Source organism: Nanorana parkeri, unplaced genomic scaffold, assembly GCF_000935625.1.
Source record: "Nanorana parkeri isolate BGI_ZX_2015 unplaced genomic scaffold, ASM93562v1 scaffold20, whole genome shotgun sequence".
Classification (NCBI taxonomy): Eukaryota; Metazoa; Chordata; class Amphibia; order Anura; family Dicroglossidae; genus Nanorana; species Nanorana parkeri.
The window spans coordinates 4,056,357-4,074,868 of record NW_017306288.1 but is presented as its reverse complement, the minus strand read 5'-3'; the positions used below and the strand labels follow the sequence as shown (position 1 = coordinate 4,074,868).

The 18,512-nt window shown below is 47.4% G+C and overlaps 2 protein-coding genes across 2 annotated transcripts; one reads left to right on the top strand and one right to left on the bottom strand.

The window, feature by feature from the left end:
* Positions 1 to 272: 272 nt before the first annotated feature.
* LRRC57 (leucine rich repeat containing 57) lies at positions 273 to 17,626 on the bottom strand (the record flags this gene model as incomplete). Its single annotated transcript, XM_018562209.1, has 4 exons — positions 17,616 to 17,626; positions 5,287 to 5,457; positions 4,100 to 4,235; positions 273 to 558 (listed from the first exon to the last, which is right to left on the bottom strand). Coding segments are annotated over exons 2-4 (506 nt in total), but the record flags the coding sequence as incomplete, so codon positions are not given.
* On the top strand, positions 7,521 to 16,552 carry HAUS2 (HAUS augmin like complex subunit 2). The gene is made up of 6 exons (XM_018562431.1): positions 7,521 to 7,618; positions 9,301 to 9,393; positions 10,419 to 10,488; positions 11,547 to 11,679; positions 13,277 to 13,385; positions 16,352 to 16,552. The coding sequence occupies exons 1-6, from the start codon at positions 7,532 to 7,534 to the stop codon at positions 16,535 to 16,537; spliced, it is 678 nt and encodes a 225-aa protein (XP_018417933.1). The 5' UTR covers positions 7,521 to 7,531; the 3' UTR covers positions 16,538 to 16,552.
* Positions 17,627 to 18,512: the final 886 nt, after the last annotated feature.

The following is an 18,512-nucleotide window of genomic DNA, read 5'->3' as shown; positions in this document are numbered from 1 at the left end:
AGGGGGGGAAGGGGGGGGAGAGAGGGAAATGGGGGGGCAATTTTTTTTAATGCAACTAATCGATTATGAAAATAATGGTTAGCTGCAGCCCTAGTATTTAGGTAGACGTTTAATCACTGAAAACGAGTCAAATGACTGTGCCTAGGCTGAGAGTAGGCAGCTGGGAGAATGTGGTCATCAGGAGGCATTTCCTTCATCTCCGAGACTAAAATAATATACTTGCTGCTGTGTCCATTCTAACACTGGAATGTGTGTGATGAGTGTATTCGCACTTCCCGCCATTACTCACCTGGTTCTGGTTCAAGTTGATCTCTATGGCTTGCACTCCAACCACCTCATCAGGAATGGACTGGATTTTATTTTTGGACAGGTCCACCACGTCCAGATGTCGCAGGCCGCAGAGCTGGGTTGGCATAGCACGAAGTTGGTTGCCAGAAAGGTTGAGGGTCTTCAAGGCAGAGAGCTGACCAAAGTCTGCTGGGAGGCTTTTGATCTGGTTAGCACTTAGGTGCAAGGTCTCCAGTTTTTTCAGTTTACACAGTTCATCCGGGAGCTTTCCTGAGAAATAAAATATACCGCACATCAGCCAAACCATCTGACACACTTATTTTTTTATTATGTTAAATTTTGAAGTGGGCATTTTATAATACAGCTCCAAAGAGACCGGTACCGAGAGACCTGACTTTTTTACACAACAAGATACCCGCCTGTCTCTGGATTCAATGTTTCAATTCATTGGCCTGATCATAACATACAGATTAGAAAGCATGCACACAACTCCTGGTCTGCGTACTTGTTCCAGGTCAGAGCCTCGGAGAGTACAGAAGACATCGGTTCACCAGGACAATCTGACAACTAGCATTTACAGGAGGTGGACGTAGCAAATGACAGAAAAGCAGCCAAAAGGAAACTAGTCACCAGTATTGCCCCTGGTCTCCCTACAGCTGATCTTTCACCTTGGCCCCCACAGTGTCCCTGTGTGAAAGCTGCCATCTTGGCTTTGCCTTCTCATGTCAGAGCCACCATCAAGGAGACCAGTACCCAGGGCCGGATTTACTCTCTCTGCTGCCCCAAGACCAGTTTCATCAACGCACCCCCCTACCCGCCAACCCCCCCTCCCCCAATGGAGAATGGCAGACCTGCAGGCTACATACATGTGATCTTGGCGACATCACCGAGATCACTTGTACATAACAAGTGGCGTCTTCCCCGCTGTACATTTAGCTCTGCTTGCCTCGAGCAGGGCTAAATGTAGAAAACAACTAACCGCCGATGCCTGGAACTGCATGCCCTGGGCGTTGAAATTCCACACCCCTGCTGCCCCTCTACTCCCTGTTGCCCCAAGGCTGGGCTTTGGTTGGCCTTGTGGGAAATCCGGCCCTGCCAGTACCAGCATAGTAGGGACATCACCAGATCTCACTCCAAATCCCCTGAGACCAGCAGTGTCTTCGATCTCACACTGCAGATATACAGCTATGAGGCTGCAGACACATTCACATGCCAGGAAGCACATTGCCATTTTGTAGGAGGAATTCGGAAAAAGAGGTATTTTTAGGGTACAGATTGGGCACAATTAAAGCCTATCTCTAGGCAGATTTTTTTAAAGCTTTTGGCAGAGTGGGAAAAAATTAGACCCCAGGTCAAGTTTTTATTGCTGTCTGTGTGACCATTGGGGAGAGGAACCCCTCTGTTTCTACTTGTAACCATTGCCACCGAGAAACAAAGTGAGTGCAAATAGTTTTCTCCTCACCCTCTGTACTGGGGACATCTTCCAATGGGGACGCCTGTCTAAGAGGAACGGTCTCCTAACTTTGGGATATTTCCTAACTTCCTGTCATGTCTCTGGGATTGTGAAGGGAAATTTCCCCAATGAAAAAATAAACAGACACAAGGTTTTAAACATTTCCTACTCTATCCACAACTAAAAGTTTACTAATAGTGTTTTATCAGAGAGCAGAACGACCCCTATTTTCATACATTAGCTTACAGTGACATTAAAGGCAAAAAAATGTTCCCCTCCCCCCAATGTTAATTAAAGCACTTACCTTAAATGATGTATCCTAATCCGATCTTCCTCTTCTTTCCTGATGTTTTCATCTGTCCCTCCAGCAGTGCCGCGGCTCTCCGATCCCGCGCTGACTCCTCTGTCCTTGCTGGCACTTCTGATCCAGCGGTGTCTGCATGCGGGTGCACGCGTCCATAGACTTACCTTGCGTCTCTGCTCGTCTCCCGGCCGAGAATCCGAACTGCGCATGCGCCCGCCCCAAGATGCTTTGAGGCCGCACGAGCAGTATGGGGTTAAGGCTTTTCCCCATAGTTCTCCTTAGGGTAACGGGAGGACACAAACTAGCGTCCTCCAGTCACCCTAGGCTCGGTATACCGCAAGCTGTAGCTCGCGGTATACCGAGACGCCGCAGCTGAAGCGGATCCCGACAATTGTGCCGGGATCCGCCCAGCTGCGTGACTGACAGCTGGCTCTGCCTATCTAGAGGCACAGCCAACTGTACCCGCCCCCTCCCCCGTCCGTTCCGCCAGTCAGCGCTGGCGGATCTGAGCAGGGGGAATCCAGCCCCTCCCCTGTCAGGGCAGAGAGCCGTGACAGGATCGAGAGGTGAGCGAACGCCGGTATGTGTTCGCTCACCTCCCGATCTACTGAGCCGACCTGTGACAGTCTCATTGTCACAGGTCGGCTAGAACTATGAGGTGAGTGAAAAGCACTCGCCTCATAGTTCTCCTTTAAGGACTCATATGAGGATATAACAGTTGCCTCAGTGGCTGTGCAGGACTTCCGATCTGACAAGGAAAACCAATCCTTTCTATAGACCAACTGAGAGGCCAGAAAATATAAATGAAAGTTTGGAAAGGCCAAACCAGCCTTGCACATGGTAAGTTGTGAGGTATCTAGAGCAATTCACGGTTGCCGAGTCCATAGAAAGAAAGTGCAAACAGAGTTAAAGGGTTATTAAAACCTCAGCGGTTTTTGCATTTATCTACTGCTGTCATCCCTAGATACTGGAAATCTGAGTCGGTCCCATCTGCCTTTGAACGCAACAGACTAATGCGTATGGAGGAATTGACGGCCAACCTTTACAACAGGTACCCTCAATTCTCTGCCATTTGGACCCCCTGGATGCTATGTGAGGAAGATCTCTGATTTTTCATCACAATTAAGCATATATCTCTTACCATCGAACTCCCCCTGCTTGTGGATGGGGTTGATACCTGTCCCTTCCGAATGTCTCCATAACATTGCTCTCCCCTGCATTCTAACAGACCTACTCTTTTCCTCTCTCCTTTCCCTATCCTGGCTTTTCTTGCTCATGTCCTATTCTCTTAAATTTTTTCGCTACCTTTTATCCCTTCTTTTTTCATTTCTCTTTCTCTCGTTATTTTCTATTTATTTTCATAATCATTATTAGTACAACTTCTCATACCCTCTTTGTAAAGGATGCTACCATATGCTGGGGTGGTGTGTTTATCACTGTTGTTGTCTCCCATGCCGTAATGTTGATCATCCTGCCCATGTTGTACTCATTTATATCTCAGGGTCATACTACTGTGATATACCTCGGTGTCATTTCCTTCAGCAAACTGTTATATACCTACAGTACTTGACCTGTATGTTTTGGAATGTAAAAATTGTCTAATAAAAATGTAATCTTAAAAAAAAAAAAAAAACGTACCTGTGTCTCCACCGCGCGCTCCCGTCCGAACATCTGAAAATTCTCGGGCGGCTGCAAAGGAGCATGGGGCGGGCGCATGCGCAGTTCAGATCTTTGGCCGGGAGACAAGGAGAGACACAAGGTAAGTAAATGCAGCACAGACACCGTGGCACAGGAAGTGCCAGTTAAGAGAGAGGGGTTAGCGCTGGATCGGGGACCGGCACCAGCGCTGGATGGACTCCTGGAAACTACAGGAAAGAAGAAGATGGATCGGATCACGAGGCATCATTTAAGGTAAGTCCTTACAATAATATTGGGGGAGGGGGGGGGGAGATTAGCCTTTAATGTCACTTTATTACATTTAGAAAATAATGAAGGGATATGAGCCAGTGAGTTTTGTTTAGTAATGCAATCTATAACAGTAAGGCTGCTCTTACCTAGTCTGTTGTTATTCATGGACAAGCTCTTAAGAACAGCAAACTTTCCCACCAATGGAGGTAGAACCTCTATCTTGTTACTGGACAGGTTGATGGTTCGCAGGTTTACAGAAAGCCTCTGCAGATCTTCAGGGAACTTCATGTATTTAATGTGGTTGATGTGTTTCCTGTTGCAGGCAGGCGGAGCCTATATCTCGATGGCTGTCCTGGAAGATGACTGGGGAAAATGATTTAAAACAGAGTGATCACATGCAGAAATAAACCAAACATCATCAATACAAGTGTCTTTAAGTGGAGGCTTATTTACCAAAGTTGTGCAGAGTAGAGAAGCAACCAGAGTTCACACATCATTCCATTAGAGAACTTGTTAGAATGGAAAGGGTTTGCCGAGCTGTTGCTAATAATTCTGGCACTGTGCACATTACTCATTACAGTATTAAAGTGCACAGATTTGCTTTAATCTCCCACCCCTCCCAGACAACTCACTTCACGTGTGGGAGCCGTAGGAAATATCTGCTACTTCTAGTTATAGAAGTATGGGACAGCTAAGCCAAACGGCACTGTCACAAAGGGAAGCCATGGCCTATGTGAGCTAATACTCTGGTGACTCCAAGCTTATGCAGGACTTTCTTTTGCTTCTGGAAGCTCAAGCTTGGCAGAGGAGTGACAGAAAGCCAAGTATATACTGTTGGGTGGAGATACATTAAAGTGAACCTGTTGCTTTGCCCTGCCTGGGAAAAGCATGTGTTCAACTGAAGTTAAAACCTGACTACTATCCCAAAGAGCTAATAAAAGCGGCCAAATACCTACCTGTCGCATGCAGCAGTCTCTGAATGACCCACTGATTCCCTGCTACGGCTCACATTCTGCCACGGATGGGTGTGCAGCAGAGGCATTCACTGTCTGCCTCTACCTGATGAGCGAATCAATAGAGAACGTGCCCTTAGCCACAGTAGGGAGCCTTCAGTAGAAGGAAATCAGCCGGCTAATAGAACATAACTGGCAGCATGGGGACAGGCAAACCTAAGTTTTGTTTTTGACTTTAGGTTAACTTTAAAAAGTGAATGAGTAATGTACACAGTGCAGTAACACACACAAACCAATCATCAATACTCTTACTGACATGTGATTGGTTGATATTGTGCTATTATTAAATGAGCCTGAAAAGCTTTGACATAGCCTGTTACCTCAACTAATCCCTTCTCGGTCAGCTGGAATACACCCGTCTTCTGTGCGGTTTCTATGTGGGCTTTTAATGCACTGTTCCCCATACTGCTCCAAGAGACCAACCTTTACAGCGGTACACAATATCACCGGCTCTCTCTCTATGTAATTACAGGCCCTTGTGTCATAGAGACCTGCAAATAAAAGACAAAAAGGTCATTAAACAAAACCAGGGAATGGATTCTTCTATGGAAGATGTGTATTAAGAAAACCTTGAACACTGCCACTTCTGTGACCTCCTGTGCTCACTCAGCTCTCACCTCCGGTCAGAAAGAACACATTATTAAACTGACAGTGCTCTTTAATCTCAGAGTAGTGACCCTGACCCCACCCCGCCGTTGGATTCTGGTTTACATTACGCTCAACAAACAACTGTATACTTACCAACACAACTGCACAGAATTTTCATGGGTCATTATGGGATTTCTGCTGTAGCTGATTACAAGCTAATGGCTAAGAAGATTGAGCACATCTCAGATCCTATTACTCCTACTCTAAACCAGAGCGCTGAATATTACATTCCATTATTATATGTTACATTTTTTAGGTGTTTCCTGAATCCCATCAGCATTGTGGACAAGAAATTGCTTCCAATTACTTATTCATAAAACCAGGGCAGGCAGCCAGAACGTCATCATTTAAAGTGATTAGGAAAATGTGAATAAACTGGCTGACTGTTGTGCAGAGGAGCTTTAGAATGATGATGATATGAATGATGCATATAACAATGCCTGTAGTAATACACTACTTCTATTATTGATTTATCATGCAGTCCAAACAAATATAACCTACATTATACTATATAAAGCTGGCCACACTCAAAATCCACACTCAAAATCTGAGCCATTGGTGGCCCTGCAAGCACAAAAGATTTATTAACTAACTGAGCTGGGCGGGCTGTGCCACCAGGAGCAAGCCTCCCGACCCACCGCGCCACCAGGAGCGAGCCTCCCGACCCACCGTGCCACCAGGAGCGAGCCTCCCGACCCACCGTGCCACCAGGAGCGAGCCTCCCGACCCACCGTGCCACCAGGAGCGAGTCTCCTGACCCACCGTGCCACCAGGAGCAAGTCTCCTGACCCACCGTGCCACCAGGAGCAAGTCTCCTGACCCACCGTGCCACCAGGAGCAAGTCTCCTGACCCACCGTGCCACCAGGAGCAAGTCTCCCCCACCTTCTTTGTCCATTAGAAGTGGGACAATCCAATCTGCTCTCTTGTAATGAACCCTTAGGGAGAATCTCACCAATAATGACATTTCCATTGCAGGGGATGCCCTGAATGTTACTTGTATCCCAGTGCAGACTTGTGAGAAAATCAGTGAGCCAAATCAAACAAGCAGCAAATGACATTTCTGGGGACATGCCATACACCAGCAGCGTACAGAACATCTCCAGTTTACAGTATTGCATTAAATTGAAGAAAATGACAGCGGCCTTACATTGCAATGGAAAGGTCATCTCGGATGTGGCCCAGGCATTTGTGCAATGGCAGAGTGGTGCCAGGCTGTACAAGGAAGATCTCCAGAATGGGGCAGAAGGTAAGTATTTAGGTAGGTGGAAGGGGGCGGGAAAGATTTAAAGGACAACTTCACTTAAAGTAAAAACACAAAGCAATGCAATAACCATGGTCACCTTGTAATGGCACAACTCACCTGTGAAGATGTCAGGTTAGGAGGAGGGTGACCTGTTGCTGTGTCTGTAGAGGAATGGCGTGCTGGAGAGGAGCACTCCTCCAACTCCACTATAGGAGGCCTCGGGCTAGGCCACTGCCTCAATGGTGGCACCGGACCAAGGGAGGTGCCTCCAGGCTTCACAGGTTCGGACCGGGACAAGGGACACCAGGCCAAGGGAGCTGAGGGTGTGTCGGAGTATTCAGCCCGAGCACCCAGCATGCAGCCAGGACTTTACTTAAGAATATACATACATGAGGAGCCAAGCTGTGCCCCTGCTGACCGCAGCCCCCAGTATCCTGCCCCCCTCAGTCCGCCCGCTACACACCAGAAGCACCAACTCCCTACAACTCCGGGCTCAGCTACTTCCGGCAACAACCCCTCCTACAGCCGGCTGTGCCAATCGCAACATGGCGCAGGTACGGAGCGCTGCCAGGGACATTTTCGTTCCTGCTCTGTGATTGGTCCGCTGCCCAGCGAGCGGTCTGTTTGTCTCCTGGGTTCAGGCCAGGTGTAGAAACCACACCGGTGACATCCAATGGCAGCTAATCCGTGGGATCCCGTGCAGGCCCCTGCCGCGTCTTCTCTGATAGAGAGGTGCCTGGGGGCCGGAGTCCTGACACAGGTACAGCCAGGCTTGGGGGAGGGGAGCAGGGTCACTATGACACTTGTGTACACTGAGTATTGAACTTGTTGCTTTTTGTTTTGTAACGTTTATGTTCCACAATCGCTATTGATGTTGTCAGGACTTCAGAGCTGCCCCGTGTTATCCCACAGAGGAGATTCAGGCATTGATACATGAACGATGGATATAAAGGGTTGTCAGTCACTGTGCCAGAGACAGCAAAATACCAAATATTTATTTAGCGGTTCCTAAAAATGCAACTGGGAGTGCTGGATAGGACGGTTGATATCATGGAGTACAGACTGCAAAGTGGGAGGGTTTGAGTCGTTTAGCAAAAGGCTCTAGGCTGGGCTGACACCTCTCAGTCCACAGAATTGGTGCACCTTGTCAGACCACAGCAGGGCTTAGAGGCTGAGTGTATTTCTGGAACATTAACAGGTAGATTTCTGTGCTTGCCTCCACCTTTTAGTACAAACTATGTAGACAGAGGTCACCCCCTGCCATTCCCCATCACCCTGACCATGGAGAGTTAAGGTAGGGATGCACCGATTCTGATACCGGTATCGGTGCTGATACCGAGTATTTGGGCGAGTACTCATACTCGCCCAAGTGCTCCGATACCAGAACTTCCGGTCAGAGGAAGACTTCCTCTGACTGGCAGTGCTGTAGGGGAACAATCAGAAAGCCGGGTGGCAAGTAACTATCAACCTCCTGGCTTCCTGATTGGCTGGGAAGCTGGCTTCCCGGCCAATCGGCATCGAGTCGGCCAAACAGCCGGCTCGATTGACTGGGAAGCCAGCTTTCCAGCCAATCAGCATAGAGCTGCCTTCCTGGCCAATTCGGAGGCGGGTCATTACTCGCCATCCGGCTTCCTGATTGGCCAGGAAGCTGGCTCAATGCTGATTGGCTGGGAAGCCGGTTTCCCAGCCAATCATAATCGAGCCGGCCAAACAACATGGAGCCCGCTTCCAGGGCAATCAGGAAGCCGGGCGGCATGTCATTACTCGCCGCCCGACTTCCTGATTGCCCTGGAAGCTGGCTCCATGCCAGCAAAAGAATCGGTATCAGTACTCAGTGAGTACCGAAAGTAAAATATCTCGTACCATATACCAAAGAAAACGGTATCGGTGCATCCCTAGTTAAAGGAGAACTATGGCGAGAGTGAAATACACTCATCCCCATAATTAAAGCTGATGCATGACACTGAAGCTGTCACGCGGCGACTATAGATCGAGAACTGAGCGATCGCATAACGCTGATCCATGATCTTCTCCCTGCAGAGAGCAATGACTGTCAGTCAGGGATTCACCCTCCCCTGTGTTCCTCCAGCGCTCATTGGCGGGACAGATGGGAGGGGGCGGGCACAGCTGGATCTAGAGAGGCAGAGCCAGCTGTCAATCAGCTAACGGGGTGAATCCTGGCAGTATTATGGGGATCTTTCCTGACCGCAGTGCAGCTCTGTGCTGTCATCATATAGGGGGCAATAGAGTTTTGGGTCACAGGAGGACATTAGAAAATATATACTCCTGTGACTCTCTGCTTGCACTGATCCATGATGTTCAAAGTCCAATAACTATGCTGCTCATCAGTCAGTGTTAGTATGTTCTGTTCCCACAGCCGCGTTCTAATGGTCATCTATGTTGCATTAATATCACATCATATTTTATAAACTCACATTCCAGAACATGCTGGACGAAGCACGGGAAGAGACTTCATTCTTTAGCCGTGTAGACAATCTGGAGAAGATCTCTGCGCTGAAGGCTGAAATCAGAGAGGTGAGTTATTGTTTCTCATTTATCCGGGCTCTCCTGCTAATGATGCCGAATCATTCAAGTGTATCCAAACCCAAACAATAGAAATGTCATATAATGCAGCTTATCAGTTCTTAGATTTGGTGGCTGCATTAGTTTTCTCTTTTCAGGCATTGTTTCCTTTATTTCCACCTGGTGATCCTGCCAGTCACATACTTCCTGTCCTAGAGTGACAACACCCGCTCACTATACTGTGTCGTCTGAGGGGCAGGAAGTGTTTTAGGAGCACTGCACATCTCCCCTCTCATCTTCTCCACAACGCGTAGGTTATTTGTAGACCACAGAACTGAGAAACATTGTAACTGATAACAGTCAGCAGAGAGCACAAGAGGTTATTAGCTCACACGGAGATCTCCCTCTGACCGGCAGTGCCGATGGAGCCAGCTTCTTTTCCAATCAGGAAGCCGGGTGGTGGGTTATTACCCGCCTCCCAACTTCCTGATTGGCTAGGAAGCCGGCTTCATGTGTTGCTAAGCAGCCTGGCTTCCTAACCAATCAGTGACCTGGGTGGCAGGTCTTGACTCGCATCCCGGCTTCCTGATTGGTGAGGAAGCCATGCTACCTAGAAACAAATGAAGCCGGCTTCCCAGCCAATCAGGAGGCTGGGAGGCGGGTCATGACGTGCCAGCCTGCTTCCTGATTGGCTAGGAAGCCGGCTTCACTTGTTGCTAGGCAGCCTGGCTTCCTGACTAATCAGGAAGCCGGCGGCATCTCATGACTCGCTGCCCGGCTTCCTGATTGGTCAGGCAGCCTCGGCAAGTGAAGCTGGTGTTCTTTTGCTAGAGGAAGCAGGGCGGCGGGTCATTATCGGCCACCCGATCTCCTGATAATCGGTGCAGCGGTACTTGGTATCGGCGAAATTAGAAAAAAACCTATTGGTACTCGATCCCGAAAAACAATATCGCTGCATCCCTAATATTTATATACATGTTTGGCTTTATTTTGTGTATAAAGATATCATTTATCAATGATTCTGATCTGCCTTACAGAAGAGTCTGGAGCTAGAATTGCTGAAGCTTGAGAAAGAGACTGCAGACATCACTCATCCATTTTTCCTCAGTAAGTTGTCAGGTTGCTGTGATATCTTTTATTGTATTTGTTGTCACCAGACACCTGCAAATCAAAAATGTCTCCTCCTTGGCTGTGGGCAGTTCAATTTGCAACAGATTTGGCCACAAATGACCAAGTTACTTATATTAAAGTTACACGTGGTGACCAACCACCCAGGGAGTTGTGGGAATGTCGGCATTGAGTTGCACAAATACACCAATACATCCCTACTGGATGTACAACTGCATCCTTTATCTTGGGATACCTCCTAGGTGTAGAAGTGACGTCTGACATATGGCGCCCTTACATATAAACTGTATGAGGGGAATTTATCAAAACTGGAGCAGACAAAATATGGAGCAGCTGTGCATGGCAACCAATCAGCTTCTCTGTTTTATTTTCAAATCTTAACTGAACAAACTGAAGATGGAAGCTGATTGGTTGCCATGCACAGCTGCTCCAGATTCTGTCTGCTCCAGTTTTGATAAATCCCCCTCTATGTATGTGCCTGCACAAAAATATAACAAAAGAGAATTAGTGGTATTGGCCTGAGGAAACATATGCTATGGTCAAAAATCCCTAATTGGCTCAAGATCAGGCCCCTCTCTCTTCCTATCATTTCCTCCAGGTTTTATAATAAAGCATTTTATTATAACTCCGACATCCAGAGGTTGAGCCTGATGGATCTGTGTCTTTTTTTTTTTCTTTCAACCATCAAAAAAAGAACTGGGAGTGCTAGATAGCGTGATATCATGGAACACAGAATTAATACTGTTTAGGCTGCTCAGGGTGGGATAGGGAAAGGGTTTGAGTAGTTTAGCAAAAGGTACTAGGCAGAGCTGACACCTCTCAGTCCACAGAAATGCTGCGCGTTGTCAGTCCACAACAGGGCTTAGGAGCTGAGTACATTTCTGGAACATCATCAGGTAGATTTCCTGTACTTGATGGACCTGTGTCTTTTTCTTCTACCTTATCTACTATTCAGAGTGTGTTGCTGGATATTTTCCTCTGACTCTTTGATGTGTAATAAGCGCTTGTATTTACTCCCTTGTCATTGTACATTCTAGGCCAGAAATGTGAGGCCCTACAAACAATAAACAGCCATTTGGAGGTGGTCCTGAGAGAGAAGCGAAGCCTGAGGCAAAGGCTGGCTAAGCCACTGTGCCAGGAAAGCTTGCCTATTGAAGCAGCGTATCACAGGTAATCGACTGCCAGCATTATAATGAACAAACACTCTGCACGCCTCCTCCCTCCCGTCTCTGCCGTTCCCCCGGTGTTTTATTCTACCAAAATAACAAAACCTTATATTCTATGTGCTATGTGAAATGGTTACTGATGGCATTTACCTCTGCAAGTATAAAGTATTCACCCCTCCCAGATATGGAGATATTTATGTACCTTAGATGTCCAGCCATCTGCTCTGAGATCTGCCACTGGAGGCAAAAAGAGGCAACAAAATGACAGTTTGTAACGGTCTTCTATGAGATTAGCGGGCTGGAGTTCAGCTTGTGTTCAATGTTTAACCGCTTGCTGACCACGGTGTTTAGACCCCCTTCATGGCCAGGCCATTTTTCAGTGTTCAGCGCTGCGGTACTTTGACTGACATTTATTCCGTCATGCAACGCTGTACTGAAATTAGTTTTATACCATTTTTTGGGGACAGATAGAGCTTTCTTTTGGGGGTATTTAATCACCACTGGGGTTTTAATTTTTTACTATATAATGAAAAAAGTACAGAAAATTTTTTTTGGGGGGGGAGCTTCCCTACGGTATGTTAAAAAACATGTACTCTTAACCAAATTATTGGTAAAATATAAAAGACGGGGTCGCGTCTTGTAAATAGACACCAAACATGTGAAGCTTTGCAATTGCGTGGCGCCCGCAAAATAACACAAAAAACTACCATACCCAAAATTGGCCATAGGCGACGCTTTAAAAGCTTTTACAGCTCATCAGTTTAGTGTTATCAGTGAATGATGGGCCTAGAATTATTGCTCTCGCTCTGGCATTCGCAGTGACATGTAACGTGCGGCACAATTGTTATTTTCACACGTAGGAGCACCCAACAGATGTTTGTGTGTGCAAGGGACCCCCAGAGAAGCTGATGAAGAGAGATCATAGGGAGAATGTGTGATGATGTCCCTCTGATCTCTGGTGACAGAGCTGCCGAGCCACGGGGCACAGCGGTGCTCGGGATTGGCAGATGGGGGGGTGTCGCGCCCATCCACATGCATGATACAAGCGATCCAGCGGCTCTACAGCTGCATGTGAACAGCCATCGCTGGCTGTTTACAATTTAAGCAGTTTTCCCGCTGGATGGCGCACACGAGCGGGACGGGCGAGGATTTCTAAAAACGCCCACTCACATTCAAGAAGCTCCCGGTGGGCCGTTTAATTACAACGGCTTGCCTGGAAGTGGTTAAAGCTGAACTCCAGCCTTACTGTCAGTCTTGCACATTTGCCCAAGCATGCATTAGAAGCATTTCCTGGTTGGAGGACATCCAGCATCATCTATCTCATTCTTCCCCATCCTGATTGTCTCTGGCCCACCCTTTTCATTCATTTAATTTCAGTTCCTTCAGATATGCAGGTTTAGCATCACAGGCACTATCTAGGGCTAGCAGCCTAGGAACACCCACTACTACACGGTTTTGACGTCTCAGTGACAGATCACTAGATCTGCAGAAAATCATTTTTGCCCAATGCCCCTGACATGCCTCATTTTATGACAGTGTAGTAAAATGTTTTTGGGAGCCATTTATCATGAACGGTTTCACTATATGCTGTTCCTTTCTAGGTTTGCTGCTGAACTTTTACCCCTCGCTGTTAAATTCATTGAGAATTTAGAATTCTTTATCCAGACTATCCGGAAAATTCCTCAGATACCAGACTGTGCTAAGAATCTGGTGAGTGCGGCTTTGTTTTGTCTTGATAGAACAGCATTCTAAACCAGAGTGTGGCCATGGACTTCTCTGATGCTGCTTCTGAGTGATTTTTGGAATTCCCCACTTTGGAGTCGCTTATTTCTCTGTATGTGTGCAGCTAGTGTGGGGGCAACAAACCTGAGCTGAACTTCTTAAAGAAGAACTTCGGGTTCAACTTTTTTCTTTTTCATTACCCCTTGCAGTGGGGCATCCCCCGCAGTGCAAAGGTTAACTGCTTGTTTTTGCCTAGGGTCAAAAGAAAGTTATACTCGCCCTATCCTATCCGCCAGTAGCGCTCCCTTTAGCCTGTCTCCTCCTCCTCCTTTGCAGCGATGTTATGTGCCTTGCGTCCTCGCGTTTGAGTGTTATTTTTTGTTTGTTTTTTGACTCTAGGCAAAAACCAGCAGTTAACCCTTGCAGTGGGAGGATAGCCCCACTGCAAGGGTTAATAACATTTGTGCCCGGAGTCCTTCTTTAAAGTAAACCTTAATTTTGCCCATGCAGGTAAAGCAACAGGTTCACTTTGCCACACCATTTGGCCACCGGGAGCAAACAGAGATACCTAGTACTTCCAGGTATGGCTTTTTATGTGACTTACACCCCTTCCTCCTAAGTGCGGGTGCTTGCTGATGGGCCCAGCGCTGGCACACTGGGGTGAGGAGAGCATCCTCAGCCCTTTGTAAGCTCCAAGTGAAGAAGCTGCGCTTACGCAGGACTTCCTCGCTTCACCCTTGGTAGCTGAACTGAGCTTCAGGGGAGCAAAGAGAAGGTTTGTACATTCTCCTGGGGAGAAAGTTAAGACAAATTGTTGGTTTTCCCCACATTAGTAAAGCACAGAGTCATTTGAAAGTCCCTCTGCTGAGGGTTTGAAAGATATATATTCTTTTTCATTAGGTTCAGAACCATATTGTTAAGGTATCATTATCTTTTTAAATAACAGAATACCCCACCGCACCCAAGGTAGGGCCCTGGTATGCCTGACATATTGTATGAGCTGATACCTTTAGTAAGATGACTGGTGTGCAGACCCTTCCTGTTCTGATAGCAGCTTACATTTTATGTAGGGATCTAGAATTTTTCCAAATTCTCCTCCTATACCAGCAAAATCAGGCTGGCGTTGTAAGGGCCAAAAAGCACTGTGCCCTCCTTCCCATTAAAACACCAATGTGGTTTCCAGCTGTGAATTCAAATGAATCTCATAGACATTCACTGTATGTGCTGGAGCAGGGTGTTCTGGGAGATTCCCATGCTTCAACTGGGTAACTAATTAATCAATTGGAATCAGTGGCGTAACAATCACCATAGCGACCCAGGCTGCCGCTATGGGGCACAGGGGGGCCAGGCCAGGACATCCCCCTGATGCCGGGCGGGCCGCCTGGTTCGCTATGGCATTTTAGGCTGCTGGCTGTCACTGGCGGCTGTGAGGAGAAACACGCAGCCATTCACATGTGCAGCGGCGCGTGTCTCCTCACAGCTGCTGAGTCGATGACAACCAGAAGCTTCGGGGGAGGAGACGGAGCCCATCGTCGGCAGCGATGGAGGAGACGGGGCCCAGCGATCGAGGAGGCAGGTCTTAGCGATGGGGAGGCGGGCCCAGTGAAGGAGGAGGTGGGGCCCACAAGCGATCGTGGTGGAGAAGGAAGCGGACTGTTACGTACCGTGGTGCGGGCCCGAAGTGATAAGGAGGACCTCGCGGTTCCGTCTGTGGACCCCTGAGGTGCAACAGGGGGCCACAGGCAAGAGCAGCACGGGTGCTTGTATGGAATCCGGGGTGGCAGCTAAGCGTGGTGACACTAGAGGGTATCAAGAATGGTTAGGAGGAAGCCGGTTCAAAAGCCAGAGAGGTAAACAGTAGCCAAGCAGAATCCAGAGAGTGGTCAGAAACAAGCCAGGGTCAGAAGCCAGAGAGCTGAAGTAATAGCCAAATCAGAATCCAGAGAATTGTCAGAAACAAGCCAGGGTCAGAAGCCAGAGAGCTGAAGTAATAGCCAAATCAGAATCCAGAGAATGGTCAGAAACAAGCCAGGGTCAGAAGCCAGAGAGCTGTACTAAGAGCATAAAACAGGATCCAGAGAATGGTCAGGAATAAGCCAGGGGTCAAATACATTAAGCAGCAGCAGGAACAGAGCAAACCTGATAGGACCCAGGCTGAAGAGCACTCAGCAATGACTGAGAGTGCTGAGTCTCCTTTTATAGCCCTAGTGACATCACCGGGCGGCGTCAGGACGCACAGGGGCGTGTCCCCTGGGCCCGTTGCGTCATAGGTGGGCGTGCCCCGCCGGGCCGCCTCGTCACTGGTGGGCGTGCCCCGCCGGGCCGCCTTGTCACTGGTGGGCATGCCCCGCCGGGCCGCCTCGTCACTGGTTGCCGCGTCCCTGCATTAGACGGGCGGGATGAGACCGGACTGCGGCCTGAGACCCGACACGGAGAGAGGATCGGCCAGACAGGTAAGAGGGCTTGACCGCCCATCTGAGACCCTGCAGAGCCCACCATAGAGAGTCTATGGTGGGCTCTGCAGGGTCACCCTTTAGGTGGGCTGTTTGGGTTATCAGGTGGACTTATCTAGAAATCACAGGGCCCCATACAAAAGTTTGCTATGGGGCCCTGTGATTTCTAGTTACACCCCTGATTGGAATGTAAAAAAAAAAAATGGGGTATGACACAAGAGTCTGATGTTGTGGTAATGAGTCCCTTTCATTTATAACACTGTGCTGAATCTAATGAGCACTTATTGTCATTTATGTATCAGTGGACTGCAGTTTGCCAGTCTTTGGTTATTCCATCCTTTACCGAAAATATATATACATGTAACATTTTTATGAAAGAAAACTATAACTGACTAAAGTAGTCATTACACACATTTCCTCCCCGGGGGTTTTTAATAGACCTGTTACCTTTTATGCTTGAAGGAACTCGGATGTATAGTGATGTGTCCACCTTCTTTTCAGGACATGGCTTTGGTGAGAATGGAATTTCTCGAGGCCGATTTAGAGGAACTGACCAAGCAGATCCTAACATGGAGAGAAAAACAAAATAACCTTCTTCAGTGCAACTTCCCTGTCAATGCACAAGCAAGCACCAGCAGTATGAAAGAATCTTCGTCTTATTTATCAGTTGAAAATCTGCACCACTAATAGTCCAGGTTTATAGTATGTATGCCGTGTGTTACGCATGCAGACTTATTTAAAGTCTTAATCTTTTTTTCTGGTGGGAAAAGTTTGGAATTTCTGTGATTCCCCATCAATGAGATGACACCAGGACAGGAAATAAAGACAATAGGGTCACTGAGGCAAGCAGACACAGACAGCCATAGACGTATACAGATGTTGCAATCTTTCCCTGTTCCACCCATATTCGCACAGTGGGTGTTGCTGTTGTCACCCTTTGGCCGGCATCCCTTGATTTGCCAGTCAGAAAATCTCAGAACAAACCAATGAGCTGCTGGCTCTGTTCAGGTATTCTGACATTGGCCTTCGGCCACTGTCGGAATACAACGCGGAGAGGATTCTTGACTCAATCTTTGTATAGCGATGATGGATAAATCTTTTCTATTTACTATAGAACAGTGTATGGCCAGCTTAAGGCAAACATTTCCCCTAAGGAGGCAGATGGGCAAGGGTTCTAACCCTTACGGGGTTGGTATTTAATACAGTAATAATAGTGTGTAAAGTACAGTAAGCTATAAACATCCAGTTAGATTTCAGAATGTGTTTGATTAGTGAAATCTACATTTTGATTGGTTACCACAAATTGCTGAAGTTTGCACATCACTCTTTGCCTTATTAAATAACATGGATAGTGGCCTACGTTCCAGCTATGTTATTAATACATTTGTAGAACCCATCAATTCTTAACCTGGGAAGTTAATAGACTTCCTGTTTTTTGTATTTTTGTATATAAATGTTTAAAAATAAATGTTGAAACTTTGCTAATAACTCGGAGACTCTTTTCTGGTTCAGTATTTTATTTGTTTTTGTGTGAAGGGGAAAGTACAAAACACATCAGATTATAAAAACAAGAATATATGACAATACTGCGTTGTAGTTATCTGGGAAATGACGCAGAGTCTAGACATCTATTTCATTCATTTATTATGACCTTTTGACTCTTTTTTTTTTTCCAACTGAAGAGGCCAGTTCAGTGGCTCTGAATAGTTTTAAAGGAAAACTATGAGGCGAGTGAAAATCACTCAGCTTCATAGTTCTAGCCGACCTGTGACAATGAAACTGTCACAGGTCGGCTCAATAGATCAGGAAGTGAGCGAACACATACCCTTCGCTCGCTCACTTCTCGATCCTGTCCCCGCAAAGAGCCATGACTGTCACTCACGGCTCTCTGCAGGGATTCCCCCCCGTCAGTTCCTCCAGCGCTGACTGGCGGAACAGACGGGGGAGGGGCGGTTACAGCTGGCTCTGCCTCTAGATAGGCAGAGCGAGCTCTCATTCACGCAGCTGGGTGGATCTCGACAGTAATGTCGGGATCCGTCCCGGCTGCGGCGTCTCAGTATACCGCGAGCTGTGGCTCGCGGCATACTGAGCTTTGGGTGACGGGAGGACGCTAGTTTGTGTCCTCCCGTTACCCTAAGGAGAACTATGGGGAAAAAGCCCTGACCCCATAGTACTTTAAATCTGTGTCTCACAGTTCATGCTCGCATACAAAATTTATCGCTTGGGATCCACAACTCTTTGGCCTTACTCCCTGGATTTGCTAGGACAGTCTTTAATTTCTGTTGTGAGCTGGATTTAGGCTTCTGGACCAGAGGCCAGGCTGTCCGGTACCTTATTTGTAAAAAATAATTTTGTGAAGCACTGGTGGCTCTAGAAGAGTTAGACTATCTGTTGTCATATACTGGGGCCAGAGGGCATGTAACCTCGGTTCGATTTAAGTCCTTACTGAATTATGAGACAAGGTCCCATCCTATAGGAAGGCTGGGGTTATTTCTCTGATCCAGTCTCCTTGCCCTCTGCTCCTAGTGCAGCCTGGTTCAGTTACATCAGAGGATTGCTCCCAGTTCATGGTGTTAGTGGATTGGTTCACAGTTGTTCATTCATCCTTCCTGGGAATTAAGAAACTCTCCATAGTTTGGTCATTGAGAATATTGGAGCTCCA